This window comes from Lepidochelys olivacea (genome assembly GCF_965140295.1).
Source record: "Lepidochelys olivacea isolate rLepOli2 genome assembly, chromosome: 6".
NCBI classification, from domain to species: domain Eukaryota; kingdom Metazoa; phylum Chordata; order Testudines; family Cheloniidae; genus Lepidochelys; species Lepidochelys olivacea.
In genome coordinates, this window is record NC_140416.1 from 127,131,429 (window position 1) to 127,158,173 (window position 26,745).

At 39.9% G+C, this 26,745-nt stretch overlaps 1 protein-coding gene across 3 annotated transcripts in view; it reads right to left on the reverse strand.

The window, feature by feature from the left end:
• Window positions 1–26,745, reverse strand: part of FANCM (FA complementation group M) — a 142,122-nt gene that overhangs the window by 1,309 nt on the left and 114,068 nt on the right. The window contains exons 14-22 of one of the 3 annotated variants that reach the window (XM_084630703.1): window positions 14,551–16,324; window positions 11,859–11,938; window positions 11,692–11,760; window positions 9,147–9,284; window positions 8,466–8,619; window positions 5,486–5,592; window positions 3,661–4,233; window positions 2,414–2,798; window positions 714–1,005 (exon numbers count right to left, since the gene is read on the reverse strand). In XM_084630703.1, coding sequence (XP_084486829.1) covers window positions 714–1,005; window positions 2,414–2,798; window positions 3,661–4,233; window positions 5,486–5,592; window positions 8,466–8,619; window positions 9,147–9,284; window positions 11,692–11,760; window positions 11,859–11,938; window positions 14,551–16,324 — 3,572 coding nt within the window. Of the gene's footprint in view, window positions 1–713; window positions 1,006–2,413; window positions 2,799–3,660; window positions 4,234–5,485; window positions 5,593–8,465; window positions 8,620–9,146; window positions 9,285–11,691; window positions 11,761–11,858; window positions 11,942–14,328; window positions 16,325–26,745 lie in introns of all 3 variants that reach the window. The other 2 variants (XM_084630702.1, XM_084630701.1) reach the window with 2 other exon arrangements.

Below are 26,745 nucleotides of genomic sequence, written 5' to 3' on the forward strand. Positions count from 1 at the left end.
CTGGGAGGCAGTGAAAATTGATACTAACATAAAAATATCACGTTTCACAGCAAATTTACTTCAGCCCTGGCATGCTGAGGGACAAATTAAGCCCTGGATGGGGAGGTGGGTAGAGAGGCAGCAGGGGCCGGGGCAATAGGGAGTGAGGAGCCTGGGGTCAGCGCCCGAAGCCCAGGTCTGGGCCGAAGCCCTGAGGCCAGGGTCTGCCACTCCATGGCCGGAGCCTGCTGCCTCCCATCCCAGGGCTGAAGCCGGAAGCTTGAGCCCCACCGGCCCCAGGAAGGTGGGGACTCACACCGACTGCCTGCTCCTCCAGCGTTTCTGGCTCCAGAGGGGGGTGGGGGTCCAACCTCTGCTGGTGGCCTAGGGGAGGAGTCACTGCTTCTCTCCCCTTGCCCCTCCCCTCCCAATCACTGCCCAGGAGGCTGTGGCCGCAAGAAAAGCCCCTGGTGGCCACATGCAGCCACAATGGCTGCATTTGAGAAACCCTGGGTTCGGGTAACTTTATTATGAGCAGTGCTGTGGCAGAGACTGCTACCCCAAGCCACTCTAGCCGATTCCTGCCCTGGCAAGAGATCCTGTGTGAGAGGGCCAAGGAAGTGGCATGAAAAGCAAAGGCACAGAGGGAGGTGAAAGGATCACCTCTGCCAAATTCACTTTTCCCTGTAAAATGAATCCTGAGGTATTTGCAATGCAATCTACCCTGCCATTACCTGTTAGCCATCTTCTTCACAGAATCAAAGCCGTGGCACATGTTCAGTGCAGCTACGTAGCTGATGTTGGGAATACTCAGATAGAACCGGAGAGCTTCTTGTTTGGCCCCTTTCACTTCTGTTGGTACATGAATAGCAACATTCTTTCTCTGTTCTACCAGAGCCAGATCTTTCAGCAAATGGGCAGATTCCTCTTGGCAAGAGCTGAAAAGGATTCGGATTCCAGCCCGGATTAAGGCTGACAGCATGGCATCATAGTACTTGGTCCTTTGGAATAATCTTGAAGTCTCTCCTGCATATTTAGAATAAAAAAGTTCAGAATCAGAGTTTTCACAGAGATTGAATTCTTTTTAAATCTGGGATTGTTAAGAAGGAATATACATCAATAATCATGACCACAACTTTGTAAGTTACTTTACAAACAATAAGATTGTTTTAGAGAACTCACTATATAAGATGATGAGATGAGGGAAAACTACTCAAATAAAGAGATAATTGGGGAGAAGGCTGGTTTCTTGGAAGAGGAAAAAAGAAAACGTGGCAGAAAAGAAGTAGGAAGCCGTACCAAATACAAGGGCTAGATGACAAAATTCTAGGTTGAAAATGCAAAATAGATGAAGAGCAGTTAACATGAGGGACTGGGAGGAGCACAGGGGCAAGCAGTGGAGGAGAAGGAAGAGCCAAAGATGAGGAGAGATTATATAGGGCCATGAAGGTAGGGACTAGGCGCTTTAACATGAAGTGGTGAGAAATGAGTAGCCAATGAAGAAACTTGAGCAGATAAGTAACATGGATGGAGTAATGGGGAAGGAAAAAGAGGAAAGCAGCAGCATTCTGGAAACAATGGAATGAGAGAAAGTGGACAGGATGTTACAGGAATGAACAATGTGTGCAACAGCATCAGCAGTGGGATAGTGAGGCACCTTTACATAAGTCAAGACACTTATTTTTGTGACTATATAGAATTTAAGCACTTCACTCTCAGCGTCCATGTTCAAAACTTGCAACAATCCCATAGTCCTCTGCCGGTCTGTTACACAGGGGCAGGGATCAGGAGCACTGGGGGTTACAGTTTTAAGCATTTATACGTCACATAAAGCTACATTTACAAAAACATTTGGTTTCAATAATTTAATACCTACAACTGCTGTATAGAGTCTCCTACTTCTCTCTCTGATTTCAAAGCAAGGCCATTGTCTACATAATCTGTTAGATACTAAAAGTCTATTGGCAGCAACATGGCAATTTTGATGGAACAAGTTGCGGTCTTAATGCTAAGTACGCTTTAGTTTAAAAATATACAGTACGCTGTTTTGAGGGAACATTGGAGTTTACCTTTACAGTACTACTTCAAAAAATATTTTCAGCTAAACAAATAAGAGAAGGTAAATTGCCTTCATCACACTGGGCAAAGCTGGCTTTTGGCTGCCTCAGGGACTAGCATTGTTATGAATAAATAAAATAGGGATCACTATGTTTGATTTTGCAAATAACTTTACATCCATTTATAAAACCTTTCAATATATAGCAAATTATATTGCTCAGCTTGTAGTGATGGGTTTCTGGCTTTATTTCCATAAGACCTCACAAAGGTTCTAAAACAAATGTTCTTAAAATTTCACTGATTCCAGTAGTATATAAAGCCAGTGCAGTAACTATTAATTTTGCCAGTCACAGCAGCAGCGTGAATACTAGCTAACCTGCTTTAATCCTGTCCTTTTCCACGATCACACATATCCTCTCGAACATGCTCTGCAAATGCTGAATCCGTTGTGTAACTTTGTTCCTGTTCATACTGTTCAGCAGTTCTGACTGAGTTCTCCTTTCCACTGCCATTCGATTGCTCACAATGTAATCACAGCCTCCGAGAGAGCAAACCTGCACCTTTACTCCATGAACCGCTTTCAGGGAGGAAATTATTTCTGATCCAGAGGAGATCTCACGACTGTCGACCAGAATGCAAAGGGAGGCTTTTCTCTCCAGAAGACCAGCTGAAACAGGTGGTGCAGCAGCAGAATTTCCCTTGGAACCAGAGCACCATGTATCTGAAGTGTTTGCACAGAGGTTTTTTGCAGAACCTTCCACCTGCAAACATAAAAAGCACACACTACACCACGTTTGCAATGGCAATATGGAGCAAAAGGATGGCACTCCCTAAGAATGTAGATTTAAATATAAAGGCTTAGCAGCATCAAGTTTCGTTTCACGCTCATCCTGGCATTCTCTCAGAAATCATTCAGTTGCATCTTTTAATGAGAAATTCACTTTTATCTTGTTTGTAACTTTTCTGTACCGCAGAGACTTAAGCTTCAAGGTCAACATTTCAAATCTGTCTGCCTAAAGTGAGGCTCCCAGATCGGCATGCAGGTACCAGACGAGGGGCCTGAACTTTACAAGTAATCAGCACTCACCAATACTGAGTGGCACCGCAGGTGCTCAGCACCTTTGACCATCAGGCTGCTTTGATTTGGGTGCCTACACAAAGATTTAGGAGCCAAATTTTAGAACACCCAGGGTTTGATTTTGGACCAAGTGTACAAACGTATTACAGGAATTATAAATACAGAAATTATAACAGAACCCTGGTTATTTGACCCCAAACGATCCGAATCTCCCCATTATCGGAAATATGGTCATGTTCCTCAATGACTGTTAACTGAAAATTCTGTCAGTTCCCAACATCTTGACCTGGACCATCAAATGCACAGAGCATGCAGCAAAGCTCCACTTGGTGAGTGGTAAGGAGATATGGCCACTTCCCTAGTACTCCGTTGCACTGTCCCTTCAACTTTCTCTCGAATGGCACCAGATTCACAGCCATTATTATCACCTGTATTTACAGCAGCACAAGTAGTTAATCGTTCGGGGCCGGGGCCCCGGTTGCAAGGCACTCTACAAATACATGTGAAGTGAAATGGCGCTCTTATGCCTTTGAAATAATACCCACCTTGAGTTTTGCCTGAAAATCCCCATCCCTTCTCAGCAAATCATTGTTGGCAATAGCCAGCGAAGACGGCCTGCCTCTGCCCCTACTTTCTGGCTGAAAGTCCAACACTTCAGACACTGAAGCCTTCAGGTTAATTAGTCTCTGATCCTTGTTCTCCAGGGGCTGATGAATAGAGTTCTTTCTAGCAGGAGCTTTAGTCTGTCCAGGAGAGTCTGAAAGCAATGACTTGGGTATGTGAGCATGGCTGTAGTCTCTCCTGGGAGAAGCTGTTTTTACTGGCCTCTGATTACTGACATTTGTTTCATCCCCACTAGAATCATCAAGAACAATAATTCGGGACCTTTTCTTTGTTAACGGAACTGCACAATTCTGTTCTGTCTTGGCTTGGTTTAATTTTACTCTGCGGCGAGTGAGGTATTGTTTTCTTCCACTAGCAGAGCGCTCATCCATTACAAGGTCAAAATTGACACACACTTCCTCTTCTTCACTAGCGTCACTTTTCCTGAGATTTTCCTCTTCCTCCTCTTCAACACAGAAACTATCTGCTAAGTAAGCCTCATCTTGCTCAGGAATCTGGAAGGAATTAGAACATGATCACTTTGGCTTTGCACTATACATAAGTGGTGTGCTCATTTATCCATTTTATGCAAACTGCTGAAGTCAAAACAGGTACCTAATATTTGAGCTACTTCCAGTGCCCAATCCTACAGCCCCCACATGTGTGTGATTCCCCAGGGAGTAAATGGGAAACTGCAAGTATTGCAGGCTCAGGCCCATCATTTGTCACTAGAAAATATTTAAAGTGAATATGACTAACATAACAGGAGAAATTAAATGAGATTTACTGGCTAATAGTTCTGAGACTGCATTTTAAACAATCAATCCTAATTTCAGTTTTCAGTATGTGTTATAGCTAAATATTTCAGATTACAAATATTTATTTTTTTGTAATTTCATTCATTCTAGAACCTCAAACTTATACCCAAAAGACAAAATTCTACAATTTTTTACATTAAACAATGCTGATGACACACAACTCACATTCTACTATGTATACAATGCAAATTCCACAACATATGCAAAATGGCTTCCACTAGGCCTATACAACAGATTTTACAATAATGAGACAGGCATTTTGCTAGATTTGTTTTCAAAACAAGCTATCTACTCTGCACAATGATTTGGGAAATGCAAAATTAAATTCTAGAGTGCGGTCAAGTTCGGAACATAAGCTTCACAGGTTACATATACGCCACAGCAGTGGCAGATTCAGAAAAAAAGTACCTTCTCCACAGATTCTGCAGCCCCTGTGTGCATTGTTTATGCTTTGTGGAATTTATCTGCATGCAAGTGTAGGAGACCAGCTTAATTACCATGCTAGTTTGATTTTTCATTTGTAAATAGCAAAAAAATTGAGATTTCCACCTATAAAATCAGTATTACTGCCGTGATGAGGGCAACGTACGATACTATATCAACTACAAAGAGGCCACCGGCAATAATTAATGCCATTGTCCATTTTGCATTGTTCAATAAATGAAAGACGACTAAATATTGAAAACCAAACCATTTAACTTCAAATTAGGTAATGGCCTCTCTCGGATGGAAAAAGGAGTAGTATAAAAGTACAGAGGCATGCATGTCTATCAGTGTATGCATTCTGGTCTCTTTTATAATGACTAATAAAATCATAAACTGGGTTTTTGCTAGAAAAAACTATTTAGGAAGCCTGGGTTGCAAACAAACCTGAAAGAAAGATTAAACAGAAATACAGCCTTAAATAGGTTACACTTCTTGAGGAAAGCAGAGTCATTTCACTTCATACCTGTGAGAAAACAGCCATACTATTGAATCCTTTATGCACCATTTTATACCTGTTGCCGAGAGCTGGGCTACGCACAGATTTTAGATAAACTCCTTCCATCTCAGAATCTGAATAAAAATTATGAAAACAGAGACTTTATTAAGTGTTTAATTACACAATGGTTTTCCACCAACAAAATAAACATTTCCATAAAGGTATTGCCCAAAGTAATATTCCATAGCAAAACAAGCTCTTCAAATTTTTCCTGACTTGATAAAGACTCAAGAGTCTCCTACAAAATCCCCACATGCTCTTGGAAAAATAGAAGACTGGACCTACCCAGTCTTCTATCAACAGTGAACTAGGAGTCACCCAATGAAATGAATAGGTAGCAGGTTTAAAACTAAAAAAAGGAAGTACTTCCTCACACAACGCAGTCACACTGTGGAACTTGTTGCCAGGGGATGTTGTGAAGGCCAAAACTATAAAAGGGTCCAAAAAAGAACTAGATAGGTTCCTGGAGGACAGGTCCACCAATGGCTATTAGCCAGAATGGTCAGGGATACAACCCTACGCTCCCTAGCCTGTGTTTGCCGGGAGCTGGGAGTGGACGACTGGGAATGGATCACTCAATGATTGCCAGTTCTGTTCATTCCCTCTGAAGAGCCTGGCATTTGCCATTGTGGGAAGACAGATTACTGGGCTAGATGGACCAATAGTCTGATCCCGTATGGCACGTTCTTTTGTGCCATAAGATTTCTCCCAATAGGCAGACCTCATAAAGCTCATTATAGCTTCCAACAGGGAAGGCTGACATCATGTATCTGTAACATTCAAACCATCCATTTTTCCACTATGCAAGTCTCCCTGAAAATGGATCTAACCATCATCTTTTCATGGGTCGCTCTGAAAACAGGGATGGCATTGTCGAAATCCAATATAAACAGGGAACAACTGAGACCTGAGCTGCAGGAGAACACTCCTCAAGTAACTGCCTTTAAGAATCTATCAAACCAAAGTGAAGATGAATCCATTTTCCTACATCCTTCCCTCAAAGACAAAATTAGCCTTCCAGACTCAGAGCACCTAATTATTTAACCTGAACAAGACACCCTCCATTAGCATCAATTTCTTCCCACCTCCTTACATGAAACGTTTGTTTCCAAAGCTGGTGATTCCAACATTTTGCTGTCCGATATTCCACAATCCCATACTTACTTCCTCCCTCATCCCCTTATATAGGACTGTACAGAACAGGGGAGCAGAAAGTTGGAAATGAAACAGATGCAAGTCTGGCATAGTGTATAAAATGCATCCTTGTTGCTAAAAGAATAATTCAGAATAGAAAGTGGAACAGATTTTACAGGCCATCTGCCAGATCTATTCCTCGGGGGGAACAAACCTCAGACAGTAATCTACTGGAGTAACCACTCACTTCACTTGTGATTACTAATTCCTTGGTCCTGCCTCATTCCCCACACAGCCAACGATTTGCACAAAAGTACTAAACAATTAATTAATCATCCCAGCAGAAAAACTTTGCTTCCTCAACTTTATCAGTAAGTTCATACCATTTTATCTTAAAAAGCACCTGATCATAATCCTCACTTTATATAAAAGCATTTTCCTAGGAGACCTGAAAGATCCAGACAGACCCCAACTGGAATGGAAAACTGAGGGTTTTCTACATTCATAATGGAGGAAAAAAATCACTTAAGGAAAGACAACCTGGTTATAATCAGTCAATCCTTGAAGAGCTTCTTCAACATTGCACAACACTGTCACACCCCAGAAGCCCGCAGTGAAGAATAAAATGCATTGTAAATCTATGTGGACATGAACACCATGAGACACAGACACCATAGCAGGGTTAAATGCAGTGGCCATTGCTTTATTTAAAACTATTATCCAACTGGAATGACCACTCCAAACTACCCAGCAGGGTTGTTCCAATGCAGACCTCCCCTGGCACAGATAGCCCTGGCGGATTATAAATTTGAGGGTGTGTGTGAAAGCCATGCCCCCTTCTGCAGCCTCAAGCCTACCGAGACTGGAAAACAAAGTGCTGACTTGCTCCCTTCCTTCACGTCATAGGTAGGAGAGAGGAGGTGAAGGGAGCCATATGCCATGTCACACAAAGGTGCACCCTCTCTCCATGCAGGGCTGTGCCCAGGACCAATACCCAGCAGCTGCATGGGTTACAAGGACCTCACATCGACCCTTTCTACCCCTCCACGTGCACTGGAATCTGCCCAAGTTGTGACAATTGTCATTTGAACCCCTCAAAACCAGACCTCCAGAATATAGGAGAGAAAGTGAAAACCCACAGAGTAGGTTGGTCATTGCCATATGGGAAAAATCGCTTCCAGGCCCCAAAGCTAAGTGATCTGCCTACCTCCCAGAATCACAAGAGATCCAGCAACTAGATTAAAGGTGAGGCTGAAACAAGGAGCTCACCAGGGCTACCCCCCGCCTAAGCAGCAAACTGTATCAATCCCTCACACTCCACCACCAACAGGAGCCAATCGTCCAGCTCCAGCAGCAGGACAGGTCTCAGTGCCTGGGGTCGGATGCAGTATGTGATTCCAAGCCCCGATGCCCTCGGGGGTGGGGGAGGAAGAGAAGCAGCCGCCCCCACATAATGAAAGCAAATGGGAGAGAGAGAAAGGAAGAAGGGACATGTGGAACATTGCCTCAGCTAAAATTCCTCGTCTCCACACACACCTCTCACTTTCACTAGAAAATCTTCCCCTTTTCTTCTCCAACACACCCTCTTTCCCATCCTCCTGTCTCAGATCTCACATACAGCAATTGGACATTGTGTATCTCACCCTTTTTACACGTTGCTTTCACCGCATGGAAATATTTGGCCTTTTATGCAATATGTTCCTCGATAAAATGTGTCTAATGGTTACCTGTGAGATCAGATCTTCAAGAGAAGAGCCAAATAAAAATCTCAAACACTGGTTTAATAGAAGGGAAAGTGATTTTCTTCATTTACCATTTAAAACCTCTGTGAACTGTGTCTCATCATTAAGGAATTGATTGAGTGAGGAGTTTTGTTCGTTCTCTGAATCACTCTCATCAGATGAAATAGCCTCTGCCTCTTGTAGGGAAAGTTCAGCTTCTTCATCTAAAAATTGTCTGGCTGCACTCTACGAAAATGCAAACAAGTGAGTAATTTACAGTAGCATACTTCAGAGGAACTTGTATCGTAGATAAGTAAAATCAGTTAATGAATTCAGGAGACACAGGGCTCTCCGATGACCACAGATTTTATATGTCAGACTTTGAAATCAAAGGAAGAGAAAGCCATGAAAGAGTAGTCAAATTGCTGCAACTGAGGTTAGAAAGGAGTAGCCGAAGTCAAAATGGGGGCTGACTCAAATGCTGAAAGCAGAGAGCATATAGTCCAGGGGTGGGCAAACTTTTTGACCCGAGGGCCACATTGGGGTGTGAAACTGTATGAAGGGCAGGGTAGGGAAGGCTGTGCCTCCTCAAACAGCCTGGGCCCCGCCCCCTATCTGCCCCCTCCACTTCCCGCCCCCGACTGTCCCCCTCAGAACCCCCGACCCATCCATTCCCCCCTGCTCCTTGTCCCCTGACCACTCCCTCACGGGACCCCCACTCCTAACAGCCCCCCCGGGGACCCTACCCTCTACTCAACATGTAAAGCTCCTACCTTGAACATAAAAAAGTTGTCATCACTCTTTTGCCTTTTGACACCTTTTAGTTGTTTCCTGTAACGGCTCATGTCGCAATCCACAGTCCTGTTTGATTTCTTGTGAAAATCCATGCCCTCATCACTAGATACGTCTGACTAGAGTATGTTACAAACACTTCAGTGAATAGGAAGAAGACGGTCATGTAACCATTCCTAATGGCTCAGTTTGCTATTCTTCAATATCAAATATTATCTAAGCAAGTGGTTGTCAAACTTATTTGATCGCGCCACCCCCTTTCTTTGTGTCTGCAGTAGTTTATGCCTCCCTCACTCTTGCCACACAAGTACATATATGGCTGCTTAGCTCTGAAGGCAGCACAGACGTAAGGGTGGCGTAGTATGGCATTGCCACTCTTACTTCTCCACTGCTGCTGGTGGTACCGCCTTCAGACCTGGGTGCCTGGCCAGCATCTGCTGCTCTCTGGTTTCTCTCCCCCACCACCCTCCGAACACCCCCCAGTTTGAGATTCTCTGACCTAAGTAATCTGTGCATCTGATATGTTGATAATTATACTCCCACAAAAAGAACATTAATAGTAATCTTTCTATGAAATAAAGAAGTCATCCATTTTTGAGGAAGGGAGAAGAAAGCTTATGTCATTGGGAAAAAAAGATTAAGTGAAATATGATATGAAAGCTTTGTGGGCTTATTGGTAGCACAACTCTCTTATTTTACTAATCCTTATAAGGAGAGAGGCTCTGTTCTTAAAACTGTGAATGTATAATTCATTGCCAGATACAACTACATATCATCTTAAATAAGATATTTAGGGGTCAAAGGGAGAGAAGAAAGAAACATTCTAATGAGTTTGGGTCAGATGCTTTTGGTCCTGGATCAGGCCCCTGATGAGCTAGCTCTTGAAGCCCAACATATTAAGGTCAGAAGAGACCATTATGATCATCTAGTCTGACCTCCTGCACAATGCAGGCCACAGAATCGCACCCACAGACTCCCGCGATAAACCTCTCACCTATGTTGAGCTACTGAAGTCCTCAAATCATGGTTTAAAGACTTCAAGGTGCAGAGAATACTCCAGCAAGTGACCCGTGCCCCATGCTACGGAGGAAGGCGAAAAACCCCCCAGGGCCTCTTCCAATCTGCCCTGGAGGAAAATTCCTTCCCAACCCCAAATATGGCGATCAGCTGAACCCTGAGCATATGGGCAAGATTCACCAGCCAGATACCCAGGAAAGAATTCTCTGTAGTAACTCAGATCCCACCCCATCTAACATCCCATCACAGGCCATTGGGCCTATTTACCATGAATATTTAAAGATTAATTCAGGAGGTCAGACTAGATGAACATAATGGTCCCTTCTGACCTTAATATCTATGAAGGATTTAGCTTTATAAACAACTTAAACAAGTGAATCTTTGTTTCCAGTTCTGAATATTCCATTTGATTAGGTTTTGCAAAAGGAACGCCAAAACATCTATTAACTCATTGTCCAATTAACTTTTTAAACAAAGTCTTAGAACCCCAAATCAGTTTTATTTAACAATTTAGTATTTTTTTAAAATATACTGCTAAATATAAATGGTATTTAAATTAAAATGGCTAAACTGATATAAATTGGCTTAAACCAATGTCAGTGTGTCCACACTAGGAGTATGTACAAATTTAAATTCGTTTGTACAACAATTTTGTAAAATCAGTGCAAAAAACTGCGTAGACAAGCCCTAGTTTAAATCATCCAAGCTATTGCAGAGTCTCCTGATATTTGCCTACCTGAAACTGGAAATTCATTCTAGTTTTACTTTGTAATTAAAGCACAACATACAGACAAGCCGTGGAACTGAAATTCAACATTTCCCAGAATTGTATTGTCTTTGTTGTTTCCAGAAGGGCAGGGGCCACAGCAGCTGGCTCACTGGGCCTCACTCCAGAGAATGCCAAAGTTGCCAGTTAATGTCATTTGCAACGGTGGTTTGAGTAATGTGGAAGAGATCTATCCAACTAGCAATTGGACTAGACAGCTTTGGAGGCAGGAAGAGGGAAGTGAGGGGGAAAGGGAGACACTAGCATAGCTAGTCTGCAAAATAATCTACCATACATATCCTAAAACTGGCTCCCCCAATTTTATTTTCCAAATGCTGTTTTTCTAAAAGTTTCAGATATCCTCTAAGACCTTTAGAAAAGCTGGACTTTTACCCTGAGAAGGGAGTATTTCAGAAATTAAGTTTGCATCCAAAAATGTGACCAAGAGCTGAAAATCTGAGAAATTAATTATTAGAATTGGAATGAAGAGGAGGCCATTTAGCAAGAGATGTTGTCCCTTAGCACATTTTAAAATGCACTGTAAACTTTACTTTGCATGCTTTATATTCGTGAGTCAGCATCCCTTATTGTACACCAAAGCAGGTTTTGGGGTTTTTTTTTTTTTTTTAAGTAGGAAGGATTCTATAGTGATTGGGAAAGTGTTTGCCATTTTAAAATCAGCTGAGTGAAATTGTGTTCTTTTAAACACATTTTCTTTATGTCTTGTTCAAGCATTTACTTACTGTGTTAAGTGGATGCCTACGCTTCTTGACAGCATGAACTGGTGATTCAAAATCGCTGTTATTCTTAACCTTGGTGAATAGAAATAAATTAAAATGTAATTACAGATTCCAAAAAGGAGTTTTGCTTTGGCGTTTAATGAAACTTTCTTTTTTTTTGAATGACTCACATCAGGAGACTTCAGAACATTTCCTTTTTTCTTATTTTTCCTTTGGAAAACAATCTCTTCTTCACTTTCGCTGCTACTTTCTACTGAGGAGTGGCAAATAGATAACAATCATAAGAAAATGTATTCTCTACAACACAATATAGCTCTAACCAAACAATCATAATCTATTTGGCTTTGAAGATGACTAAAAAAAATTATTTATTGATGTATGTAGTAAGCATTGTTCCTGTTAGCCCTGGTAACCAAAACAAGTATTTTCCTACTGAGATACAAGGAAAGTGAGGTTTACTGTGTATTTCTTTGCATTGAAGTAATTACCCATGCAGCACAGAAGATGAAGAGTGGAGGGAATAAAGTAAAAGAGGAAAAAAAACCCATATTAGTAGTGAACAAGTTACATATTTATTTTCTTGTTAGTTGCCACATTCTTGTTTTGTTCCAGCACACCCTGAAGAGAAGTAGAACTGACTGAAAATTCTTCTTACGAAATCTGTAACAGTCTGTGTATTAATTTTCTAGTGAACTACAAAGAATTATACCCTGTTTGATGTATTCTGAAAGATGCCATATTCCCTACACTGCCCAAGATATAGCTGTCCTTTCTGACTCTTACATGGATTTCCTTAACAGACGGATGTTCTCTGATGAGTTTTCTAATTTGCCAGTAAGAGCCATCAAGAGGCTATTTTAGCAGTCCTTTCACCTTCTCTAATTTTTTTCTCCAAGGTGTGCCTGAGACTTGCTATAGTCACAGTTGGCAGGGTTATTTATTTATTTATTTATTAATTAATTTTGGTGCTTGCAACAGAAAGAAGGCGAGGTGAACACTGGTTTTACTACTTTAGGGAGAAGCATACTACCTAGCACTTCTATAGCAATGTCTTCAAACATTAAATTGTAGTGATCCTTATTCACTACATTTTCTTCTAGTTGGAAATAACTGACCTAATTCACTAATTCCAGACTTTTTTACTAGGTTGAATTTATTTATTAAATTTAGTTAATTTAAGTGTTTACTGAAGTTGCTTGCTCAAACATCCTGAAGACTGAACAGATATAGACATCACACAGGGAGATGTGAGAGTCCGAGCAATGTGCCTCAGCCAGATTCTAGAAGGAACCTAGGTTTCTGGCAAAAGCAAGCAAGCAAGCAAACAAACAAGAGACTTTAGAGAATCCAGTAACTGGAGAGACTGAGCAAGTGTAGTAGGAGCGTAGGGGGAGAAAAGAAAGACTCTTCAGCCGCAGGAAGAGACTGCTCAGCAGTGGGTTATTTTCAACATTTAAGAGTAATAATGAAACAAGGCAGCAAACCTCAGTAGGCCCCAAGAATCAGGTTCAGTAACATTAGATCTTGATTTTTGTCAAAGTAGTTCAAGGTTATTTAGAGATAAGTGGGCTGGAGGGACAGAGGAGGGAAGAGAAGACTGCTGGCCCTGATCAGTTGGGAAGGTTTGGGCTTTTAAGGACAGCAGTATGGAATTTATTAATTTTGTGGTATAGATGCACCTAGAACAAGGGAGAGATTTAGAAGATTTTACACACACACACACACCCTTACACCCTTTATAATCTGACATTTATAAAGGCAATCCACGTTCCAGCAGAAGTTATTGTCAGGAGATATTTACCATGCAAGTCAGTCACTGTGTAATTAAAATTAAACAGATCTGTCAATACAATTTCTGTCCCATTTAGAACTATGATACAAAAATGTGAAGGCATGGATTTAGGGGTTACAGAGTAACAGATCGAGATGATTACAAATAAGACACTGAGAGGATTAAACAGGCTTTAAAGGCAGCTACAGTTCACATAACTGCATCTCACATGTTCACATGATTAGTACTTGTGCACAGATTTTAGGGGTTTAACCTAGACCCCCAATTGCTGCAGTATTCACAGTCATTCAGCCTGAAACAGACACATTTAAATATGTATTCTGCATGTTAACCAAGTGAAATCTGAGGCAAGCTTTACAGAAACTAAAGTTCCTTAGAATTATGCTCACACATTTCTCTTCCTTCTCCCCTCAAAAATCAGACTGTATAATCCACTGCTGAGTCTGAATGCTGCCAATAAAAAAAAAATTCTCAGCTGTAATCCAAAGGAACCCTTATTGAACAAAGAATAATTCTTTATGATAGCTCAAGGGTGATGAGAAAATAATTTATTCCTATCAGTAGAACCGGTAGGAGTTATTGCTCTGGCAATCTCTGTACAACATTATCCATACTGTGTTATCCATCCAAGAGAGTTTTGGGGACCATCCCCACATAGCCATAAAGGTTCCCCCCCTCCTCCCTCCTAGAAATCAAGGGGTTGTGCTTCCTCCCATACTCCTGATGTCACAACCTAAAAGTTGAGGACCCATGAATTACTTGAATTACTGAATTCTACAGGAAGATTTTTTTTTTTTTTTTAATGGAAGTATGAGCAACCTTTCAATTAACTACAGCTGACACCTTACCTTCAATAGGAAACTGCTGGGAAACATGCAGCTGTCTATGGTCCAGGTTTTCAGTCTTTCCTGAGGGGAGGTCTGGTGTATCAAAAGCTGAATTTAGCACAACTTTAACAGTGTTGGTATTTACTTTATTTGTAGGCAAAATCTGGGGAATTTCCTGCCTGATTCTAGAAAAAGCATTCATAGAAATTCTTTTGAGGACTTTAACATTCCTAACCTTTCTACCTTTTGGTGTGGAAAATGCAGAAGCTAAAGAGTCATATGATCCATGTTCCTTTTCTTCTGTTAGCTTCATAGGAGAAATGATTGAGATACAGTTTTCAGTCAGTTTTGCTTGATTCGTTCTCTGATTTTGTGAGGGCAATGGTGTAGAAAAGTTTGTTCTTGCAATGCTTTCATCTTTCAATTTTGGTGGAGATGGATGTCTTAAGTTATCATTTGATAACTCATTTTCACCTCTAGTAGGTTTAACATCTACATGGGTGCCCAAGATACTATCTGAATTTTGACTACCATTCATGTCTATTTGTTCATCCTCAGACTCTTGAATAGAAAACCCCAGATCAAAGTTAACGGAGAACAGTTCCTGAGAACAGTCATAAAGATCTTCATTATCCAGAAATTGTTTGCTTACAATATCGAAATGTTCAGATATTTTCAAATTTCTGGTCCTACAGCTTATTAGTGATTCTCTGGGGTTTGTATCACTGTCTAGAAAGCACTCATCTGAAATATGCCCTTCAGAAATTTGTCCAGCACTTGGTGCATCTTTATCACACAAATCTGATGACATCAAAAGTTTATTGCAATTGTACTTAGAAAGGCTTGCATTGTTAGCATCAGAAAAATGTTCATCTTCAAATAAATTTATGCTCTCATCTCTGTCAGTGGCCACATTTTCCTGGAACTTTTCAGAATCCATTTTATACCCGTCAACTGAATTTCTGTCTGAAGGGCTATTTGCCAGAGCATGATCTACCATTGTTAGATTGTCCTTTTGAATTTCTGTGTGCTCTCCATTATCACAGTCAAAGATATCGTCCCAGTTAAGACCATTATTTGTCTTGCCAACAAAAGCCTCAGAAAGGAAGCTTGGTTCTGAAGGACAGTTACTTATAGAGGAACACAATTTACTGGGGGCATTTAATTCTGAGCATTTCTGAGTGGGAAGTGATGGATTCTGGAACTCTGTGAAAGAGACAGAGGTTTTGCCCTGCAATCCCTCTGTGAATGTGTTGGAAATAACTTTTTGAAAAGGAACAGGTTGTTGGATTTCATCGTCTCTGGTTCTGTTCAATCCTTCACAATTATGGAGTTTATTCAAAGGTGGAGGAGACTGTGATAAAAGCCTTTTTACATTTGTTAATATTATTTTTATCAATGAAGGATCCTCAGTTGGAGTTGTGAGTGCAAATGAATCCAGCTCTGCTTCAGGTAGGTAAAACAAGCTAGGTGAAACTGGTGATTTCTCCTCTGTGAAGCTACTGTAACCAGAATCTGCACAGTTTCTGTTCAGTGAACTACAGGTTTGATTTACAGATTTACATTCCTTTACTATTTCATTTGCACAACTAGTAACATTTCCACTAAGATCACTTGGGGCAGTAAATTCATTTAAGTGAAATGTCACATTTTCTCTGTTATCTGGTAGACTTTTATGTACAGTACATTCAGAAACAGCGTCCTCTGCAGTCGAAAAAGAATCTAAAATGTTAACTTCTGTACATGCTGAAGGCTTTTTCAAATTTAATGCAGATGTTCTTTTTGTGGTCTTGAAGTTGGTTGTTTTAAACAGTGAAATACATTCTGTATCAAGTTCACTTAAGGAACATGAACCAAGTTTTACTTTTGATCCTTGTGCCACGTTTTTTCTGGATGAAAATGCCTTCTGAGCCTTGGAGTTGCTGGTGGAAAGACATCTACTCCTTTGAGCATTTGAGGTTTTAATATCGTCCATATTTAAATAAGGCTGAATTTCCAGTTCATAGCTGCAGTCTCCCTGGTGAGAAACAAACAAATGGAACATTTAAAATCAGATAAAAACAAACAGATTTAGGTTTACAGACATTTTAATAAAACCATTTAAAATAAATGCCAAGATTCTAGGCCCAAGGTTTAACTACCCTTAAAAATGGGATAGAGAGAATTTCCTTTGGATTCTAAGGCCAAATTTTTCCAATGAAGTTTGCCTGAAGTTCAGTTCTTACATTCATATTTAGGTATCCAGGGTTGAAAATTATGGCCTAAATCTTTTTAAAAACAAACAAACCCACCAAAAATTAAAAGGTAGTGTTGTCACAGAGAATACCATGTGTTGTAGATTATGTTTCCTCTGCTCCCTTAATAGTAGCAGTTAACTTTTCTCCTTCATGACATTATCTGCATTTGGATTTTTTTCTTAAAATATCCATTTCTGCTGCAACCAGTTCAGCTCCACTAGTGGGAGAATAAGCATCCTTCACCATCTGTGCTTGCATCTCAACCCAAAGATCTGAATTTCAGAGTCAAGAGTGCTAGAATGGAAAGTGGCATGACCAAAGATTAATCCACCATAACTCAGTATTGGAGTAGAGCCCATGAGTTGCTAGAATTATTACTGTGTCAGAAAGTCAAAAATTCTTAGAGCTATAGGAGTTCTGTTCCATCTTGTGCTGGGAACTTGAGATCCAGGGGTGAAAATCTTGTAGTGATGGTATCTTTAAGGAATATCTATCTACTTTCCATCCTTCCTTAACTGTCCAGGATATCTATTCTCCTTTTGGACACTCCCAAGCCAAGTGTCCAGTGTTTAGTTTGTCCAGTGGGAATAACTGTAATGCCACAATATTTTGTCATTCTTGAAATAAGACTCTCTGAGGAATATGCCTTCCTCCCAAATTGTGCAAGCTGTCCATCAGTACAGATTAAAAAGTCTTTCTTCCAAAGTGGGACTTCTTGTAAACTACTGACAAAATCAGATATGCTGGAATTACAGTTTCAAACCCTCCCTGCAGACTTGACAAAGAGACTAACCCAAGTTTTCCAGAAGTGACAAGTGATTTTGGGCGCCTCAAGTTTTTTGGTGGCCCACTTAAGACACTTTAAAGGAGCCCCAATTTTTGCAGAGAGCAGATGCTCAGCACTTTCAGAAAATTGGCCCTCCTGCAGTTGTATCAAATCAGTCACCCCAAATCACTAGAGACTTTTGAAGATCTTTGCCTCTTATTTTATGCACATGGGTGGTTCAAAAGCTCCCTAGCAGGATCTAGCCACTCTTCATTCACAGGGAATGCAAGCTCTCCCTCTCAATAGCTGTAATATGCCAAACTCTGTGTAAGCTGGCTGTAACGGACATTTGTTTTCAAAACCCAACCATTCTGCTCATTCGATAGTGAAAGGCTGTTGTCATCCATAGAAGAGGAAGAGATCAAGGCAGAATCATCTGTGGCTAATAATTAAGGGGGTGGAAGTTCCTCCTCAGTGTGTGCAGGCCTTGCCTCTTAGGGGATGGAGTCCCAGAACTCAAGAGTGCATACTTTCCTTATCCATAGGAGAAGGATCTTCTTTCACACAGCTGACAAACTACAAAGGTGGAACTCTAGGCCAAATCCGTTCTGAGATGTCAAATCCAGAGAGAAGAAACTGCCCAGCATAACTCCAGGGAACAGACAATGCAGAGAAAGAAAACACAGAAGCTGTAGTAATATATTGTGGCCCAACAACCTGCAGCTTTCCTCTGTGAATCTGAAGTCTGTGTAGAGACTTGAACAGTAAGTAAGTCATGCTCTGATCTGACAAGCCCAACAAGGGTTCCCTTTGTAAGGCAACAAAGGCCTTAAAACAATCTCTGAAGGAAAAGCTGGTTACAAAGGCCCCACCAGCTCAAAGGATCCATTGCCTGAATTGGAGGAGGCTCTGCCAACCCTTGAAAACCCTAGAAACACAATTAGAACCAACCTGTGGCTCCAACTCCTTACCAAATGTGGAACACAAATGACTGGTAGGGGTTTTCTCTCTGAAGACGACTGTGGAGGAAACTGAGAAGCATTCAGAGTCTTTCGGACTAGATACTTTGATCTTCTGTGTTAAACTACCTCATATCTTCAGACTTAGGGCTTGTGTACGCTGGCACTTTATAGTGCTGCAACTTTCTTGCTCAAGGGTGTCAAAACACCCCCGCCCCCCCCGAGCACAGCAAGTTTCAGCGCTGTAAAGCGCCATTGTAGACAGTGCACAAGCGCTGGGAGCTGCGCCCCTTGTGGAGGTGGTTTTTTAGAGTGCTGGGAGAGCTCTCTCCCAGCACTCTGCTGTGACTACACAAGCCACGTTAAAGCGCTGCTGCCAGTGTAGACTAGCCCTCAGTCCTGGATCCAGAGAATCTTGGATCCTTCCCTGAAAAACGTCAATAACTACTGCATACTAGAAGCGAGTTAACAATAAACGATAAAAAAAATCAAGTTTAAATTTTTGATCTCTCACATTCTCATTTAAATAAGAGAGAGTGATCAAAATTTGAACCTAAACTCCACTCTCATGTAAGGAAACCACAAATAGGTTATTTTCTGTAAACACCAGCAAGCAGAAAGTAGTAATGGACAGGAAAGGGATTACGGAGGGGGCTTCTATACTGTGGATTTCAAGAAAACTGTACCCAAAACAGCATGTGTGTGCATTTACAACTCCAACCCCCCAAAAAACTACTTATTACTTTGAAAAGAGTTCTGTCTCTTCTGTGACAGGGTATGCAACTTGTACAGTGTCTGCTGTGGCAATATCATGAAGGAAAAAGGAAAGACATGAAGCTTTATCATAGCTTTTTAGAAACTCCGAAGAATCAATGACAGTTAACAAAAGCTATAAGTTTGTAATATACTTTCAGCTCTGGGATTCATTTTCATCAGTGCTTGATAGACTTTAAAGGAATCTAAGATAGAGAGAATTCACCAGCCTTCATTCTTAGTTCTCTGTGCATTAAGTATAACTATATGCATGGAAAACCAATCAAAAAGTAATTTGACAAATTAATATCTAAAGATATAAGTGTTGATCTCCCAATATCCAGTAGAATACGTATAATGTACAGCCAATTTATACACGAGCTACTTAAAACAGGAATACAGAACGGTGTGTCATGTCTACATAGCCAGTGCTCAAAAATCTTCTAACATCTAGGTTACTGACATCTGTCCTAATTTCAGGCTTACAGGGAGTTATATAAATGTTCTTGTTTGCTATAGTGCAGTGCTAAATCATACAAAATGGTTTCTTCAAACAAAACTGCTTACTACTTACTGATGGATGCAAAGACAGAGTTACAAAAGTTTCATTTTAGCCTGAATACATACAATTTCTAAAGACTTAAAATGTCATCTGATAAACTACTCCACAATCTAGCAAGTTTCAATAGTGCATCAGCTATCAGTAAAGTAGGTCATGAGAAAGAGGAAAACAACCCTCTCTCTCATATTATTGTATTAAACCAACAACCTTGTCTAGAATTATTAAATTCAGTTTTTCCTAATACACAAAAGACAAGTATATAAATAAATAAATAAATAAATACAAAAGTTCTAAAATCTGAAATGGGCTTCTTGGCTGCATTTAAGGTGATAATTTATTTTAATTGTAATTCCTCTATTATCTAAGGCTTCTGTAGGATATCAGAATTAAAATTCACAAGAAAGACTCCATAACCTGCTTTGGACACATTTTATAGCTTAAGTCTAAAGTCTATATTAATACTTTTTTTACTATTTTAAAATTAACAGATAAATGCTACAAGACAATGGACACTTTGTAAAAGTTATATCTTCCAAAAAACAGGCTTGTTTAAAACTAAGGTATTGAAGTAAGACTAGTACTAACAATTAGAATCAAATCTATTGTGATGAATCAGAAAAATAAATACTTATATTTCAATAACTTTAACCAACAAAGTGTAGGAAAGACAGGGCTTTGGAATGTTTAGGGTTTGGGATTTGTTTTTTTTAAATGTTGGTTTCATTAGCTACCAAATGATGCATTTGGAGTAGTTACTACCTTCAGTATGGATAGTTCAATTAATACTTTGCTATCTTAAGGTTAAGTAGATGTCGGTTACAACTTTAATGAGCACTTCAATGCCAATGTTACAACATTAAACCTAGTGGCTTTTATACCATATGGTGTATAAACAAACAAAAGAACAGATGTCATAATTAAACTGGTACATTCTATTCTATTTGAATTACATATAGTTGCAAAGTTATCCTTTTAGCTGATCAGTTCACTTCTTAATTCTCAAGGACAAACCCACATTTGTTGGTTCTTTAGTACAAGACAGTCTTTCCTATACTTGGAACAACAAAGTACCTTGAGTGCTACTTTGAAACACAGCGAATCCCCTTTTTAAATTTACAAGTAAATATTAACAATATTTTAAAAATATCAGAATGCTTTTAACATGCAAAAAAAATCAAGCTTCTGCATAAAATAATATGTAAGAAGCCAGCTATGCCATCAAATATAAATAAAACTTTTGGCGAAAGTCAAATAGTGTGCAACCCATCCCCCCTAAAATGGAGTGTTATTCTTACAAAGACAGCCTTCTCCTGAAACCAGCTTCTTTAAAAACTTCTGTTCACCTGGTTGATTTGGATACAGAGGACAATTGTTCAGAGGAAAATATTATAGTCCTCTTTAAAAAAGAAATAATTAGGCTTGTTTCAGTGGAAGTGGTTGCACTTTCCAGTATTTCTTTGATCATTACTTCCAGTAAACAACGAAATGGATCTTACTAATAAGCCATAACAATAAAAAGGTAAAGTCAAACGATTCCTCAGAGAGGAGGACTCACAGCAGCAAAATATGACAGTCATGGTAGCAGCTAAAGTAGCCAGTATCATCAATGTGGTTCTACAGATGTTAAGAGGCTCTCAAAGAACAAATGAAATATGAGACTAATAGATTAATATGAGTTGGAGTGGATATTGTAGCATGACCATTCTGGATACAAATGATAGCTAGTTTGTATTACAGATGCCTGAAATGGTAGCTGCAACAATTTTCTCCTGTATGGAAGACAGGCATAACGAGCATCTGAGAAAGTCCCCTGTAGCTCACATGTTGGAGTTCCCAATAGTCCACAATTCACCACTGTTAGAGGGATATCATCATGTATTTTAAAACTGTTCCGGTATGATTAAAAATATGGATGGTCTAAACCTAATAAACTATGGATAACAAAGACACATTATTGGATCCCAAACTGTTTCAAATGTTCCTAAACCTCAATGCTTCTTTGTAAGGTTCCTAAACCTTAATGCGTCTAATATAGACATAGCCAACTGCTATCCATTCTACTGAAGCCTACAAAACAAATATATACAAAAGCAGTTTGCTAATTTAAACAGTCAAAATAAATTACAATGTACAATATTAAATTATCCCAATGGAAGGTGTATTTTTATACGTACAGAAGCAAGACCCTAAAATGCCACCCTCTCCCCACATAAGTAAGTAAAAGACTTCAACCACTTAGATGTAATCCTTGAGTCAGCAGTGTGCCCTTGTTGAGTCAGCAGTGTGCCCTTGTTGCCAAGAAGGCCAATGGCATTTTGGGATGTATAAGTAGGGGCATAGCGAGCAGATCGAGGGACGTGATCATTCCCCTCTATTCGACATTGGTGAGGCCTCATCCGGAGTACTGTATCCAGTTTTGGGCCCCACACTACAAGAAGGATGTGGACAAATTGGAGAGAGTCCAGCGAAGGGCAACAAAAATGATTAGGGGTCTGGAACACATGACTTATGAGGAGAGGCTGAGGGAGCTGGGATTGTTTAGCCTGCAGAAGAGAAGAATGAGGGGGGATTTGATAGCTGCTTTCAGCTACCTGAAAGGGGGTTCCAAAGAGGATGGCTCTAGACTGTTCTCAATGGTAGCAGATGACAGAACGAGGAGTAATGGTCTCAAGTTGCAGTGGGGGAGGTTTAGGTTGGATATTAGGAAAAACTTTTTCACTAAGAGGGTGGTGAAACACTGGAATGCGTTACCTAGGGAGGTGGTAGAATCTCCTTCCTTAGAGGTTTTTAAGGTCAGGCTTGACAAAGCCCTGGCTGGGATGATTTAACTGGGAATTGGTCCTGCTTCGAGCAGGGGGTTGGACTAGATGACCTTCAGGGGTCCCTTCCAACCCTGATATTCTATGATTCTATGTAGGAGCCTGGATGACTTGTTATTAGATATATACAAACTGATAATCTGTTTACATTTATAATTCAGGGTTTCAATAATCATTTCATCTACAGAATTTCAGGGAGGAAAACATTATTCTTGTACAAGGATATTTTTAAAATTTAGGAAATTGAAAATTACAACTATTTTTAATAATTTGAGTTTTAAGCAATAAAAAACCTACATACAAAAAAACAAGTCACTTATACAGAAAATAATACTTACATAAAAAGAAAGCCATAATTAAATAATATAAGTCTTATGAATATGTGATTTAGTAACTAATGTGTCGGTCACGGAGTACCAGTAAGAAACTGAAAAAACCTACAGTGGCCAGAACAAAAATCAACAAGTGCTTCCAAATTAAATAATGTTGCTCAGTTGATACTGGTGACAGTGAAGGTGGTATAGATTGTGAATACTGCTGTGTGGTATAATACATCCAGTAAGTTAGTGAAGGGTATACTGGAAATATCATAGAATCATAGGACTGGAAGGGACCTCCAGAGGTCTTCTAGTCCAACCCCCTGCATAGAAAGCAGGATTAAGTATTATCTAGACCATCCCTGACAGTTTGTCTAATCTGCTCTTAAAAATCCAATGACTGAGATTCCACAACCTCCCTAGGCAATTTATTCCAGTGCTTAAACACCCTGAAAGTTAGGAAGTTTTTCCTAATGTCCAACCTAAACCGCCCTTGCTGCAATTTAAGTCCACTGCTTTTTGTCCTATCCTGAAAGTTTAACAAGAACAATTTTTCTCCCTCCTCCTTGTAATAACCTTTTATGTACTTGAAAAGGTATGTTCCCCCTCAATCTTCTCTTCTCCAGACTAAACAAACCAAATTTTTTCAATCTTCCCTCATAGGTCATGTTTTCTAGACCTTTAATATTTTTTGTTGCTCTTCTCTGGACCTTTTCCAATTTGTCCACATCTGTCATAAATATAAAGGGAAGGGTAAACCCCTTTAAAATCCCTCCTGGCCAGAGGAAAACTCCTCTCACCTGTAAAGGATTAAGAAGCTAAAGGTAACCTTGCTTGCACCTGACCAAAATGACCAATGAGGAGACAAGATACTTTCAAAAGCTGGGAAGAGGGAGAGAAAAAGGGTCTCTGTCTATATGCTGTTTTTGCCGGGGATAGACCAGGAATGGAGTCTTAGAACTTTTAGTAAGTAATCTAGCTAGGTATGTGTTAGATTATGATTTCTTTAAATGGCTGAGAAAAGAATTGTGCTGAATAGAATAACTATTTCTGTCTGTGTATCTTTTTTGTAACTGAAGATTTTGCCTAGAGGGATTCTCTCTGTTTTGAATCTAATTACCCTGTAAGGTATCTACCATCCTGATTTTACAGAGGGGATTTCTTTACTTCTATTTACTCCTATTTCTATTAAAAAAGTCTTCTTGTAAGAAAACTGAATGCTTTTTCATTGTTCTCAGATCCAAGGGTTTGGGTCTGTGGTCACCTATGCAAATTGGTGAGGCTTTTTACCAAACCTTGTCCAGGAAGTGGGGTGCAAGGTTTTGGGAAATATTTTTGGGGGAAAGACGTTTCCAAACAGCTCTTCCCCAGTAACCAGTATTTGTTTGGTGGTGGTAGCGGCCAATCCAAGGACAGAGGGTGGAATATTTTGTACCTTGGGGAAGTTTTTGACCTAAGCTGGTAAAGATAAGCTTAGGAGGTTTTCATGCAGGTCCCCACATCTGTACCCTAGCGTTCAGAGTGGGGGAGGAACCTTGACAACATCTTTCCTGAAATGTGGTGCTCAGAAATGTACACAATACTCCAGTTGAGGCCTAATCAGCATGCAGCAGAGCGGAAGATCACGACAGGAGTGATAGGAACCCCACACTGATATTTGTTTTACTCTCTGTGTGAGACGCTGAATAAAAATTATTTCCTTAGTAAGATGAAACCACAAGGGTGCAGTGGTGGTCGTGGAGTGTGCCGGAACCTGAGGCAGCAGTGCCATGGGAGCACTTAACACATTAATGCCTTAGTATGCAGGCACTGGGTTCCCCCTCACAACGAGTGCACAGCCCCAGGTCCCCACAACTAAAACTCCTTTCCCTGAAACCACATAACTTGCTAACTTCCCATGCCCCTACACCTGGCTGCTGATCTCCCCAATGTCTTTACTTTTCCTTACCTTAAACACAAAAAATCTGGAGCGTTAATAAAAATAAGAACCACCTGCATGTAAGGCCAGTACCAGTTTTAACACATGCCTAGTTAAAATATGGCACAGTCTCAAACTATTTTAACTATCTGTCAACAGCATCAGAATGTTGGCTATATTCCAAAAGGGAACTACCATAATCAAAAGGCTGTAGCGTTATTTTTCTCCTTTGCCTATAGCTCAACTTCTTTCCCAATGCAATTTTCAAGATCCATAATTATAATATTTACAATAATACTAAAGCACTCTATGGTACACACTTTATCCAGAAAGCAATTTTTAAAAAATTCATTGAGCTAAAGAAGGGCAATGCAAGTAAATACTATTGTAGGCAAAGTATTAGCCATACCAAAAGTATTCAATTAAGCACTGTGTATATCTGCACATGATCCTGTCACGCATTCAGCAGAATTTCCAATTTTGAAAGAGCACATAAATCTGTCTTGTTCATTCCAGATGGAAAACATATTACTTTAATTATTTTCCTTTATTTGTACAGAAATACCTAAATTTACACAAATGTGTTCTAATGATTAGTCTGTCCTGACCTTGTATAATTTAATCTTCAAGATGTTTAAAAGCTATTACACTGTTTTGGAGTTTAAGGGCCAACTTGGTTTGTTATCATGTTACACAGAAATCCTTGCTTACGGTCAGTAGAAAATCCACTCCATCTGCCCAGTTCTTGTTGCCTTAGTAATAAAGCCACACAGGCATTAAAAGCTTCCTGCAGTACATGTGTTTGCTACAAAGGGTCTGATATAAATATATATTTTTAATGTTCCAATTTGTTCTTTGAATGCATGACAAACAGGCTAAAATGGATAACACTTGTATAACTTTTACTAGATTCTCAATTGCCATAAAACAAAATAAACTTAAAACTCTATTAAATGCAAGATTAAAATACAACAGAATCTATTTTTAGTTTCTAGGTTTTTTTAAAAAAAACTTTAAATGTTTTAATTGTATTTGTTTAGTCATTATAGAATGAAAACAGCTGCAGGGTAAATCTGAGGTTTCTTCAAAATCAGATTAAAAGGGCACAATGACAGGAGAATGATTGTATTTTGCCTTTTTGCCACAAGCCTATAAAGAATATACAAAACATCTACAGAGCAGGTAAGTCTTCAAATATTTATATTAGAATAAAGTACTTTAAATGAGCACTGTTCCAAGTAAGTGCTTAATAGTCTCACCATATACTTCTAGTTTATTTGCTGGTTTTGAAGAAAACAGTGTTGATTACACAAACCACTGTAGTTTGAAGTGCAACACCTTGGTTATTTAAAGTGGTGGCTCTGACTTGCATTTGCCTTAATCCTTCTATTATTAAGGGCTGTAAATTAACTAGAGGAGAAGGATTAGTAGCAGTACATTTGGCTATCTATATTTATAGTAGGTACCTGGCAGTACCCCATAATAGCTGAGACTGAATGCATCCGATGAGGTGAGCTGTAGCTCATGAAAGCTTATGCTCAAATAAATTTGTTAGTCTCTAAGGTGCCACAAGTCCTCCTTTTCTTTTTGAGACTGCAAAGTGATATATAACCACACCAACACTACTGTTTTTGCAAACTCACTTTCTTAGAACACGGCCTTTTTAGGTTGCAGTTCTACAGGCTTGGTCTCTGCCTACAGGTTAATTCTCAGAAAGTTACAGTAAAACCCCTTCATCCATTGTTGAGATCAGTGAGGATGGGTAAATAAATATAACCACATTAAGGTACATCAAAACATCTGAAACTTGACATGGCTGGAGTCCTCTCTGAGGACTAGTGCCTTAATTTCATTTGAAGAACAGTGGTCTTGATTAAAGAAAGTGATAATTTGAAAACTGCATCCTGATCACATATAATAAAAGTCTACAGGTGCATACCTAGATGCACTACACCTGTCCCAATTCAGGGCCACTGCACCTGTATTCCCCATTAGTAGTCCAGCAACACTCTCAGGCTTCCAGCCCCACAGCTGCTGCCTCTCGGGCAATGACACACGTCTCTCTTACTGTTGACCAGGGCATTTCCAGGCCGAACAGTTCCCTGAA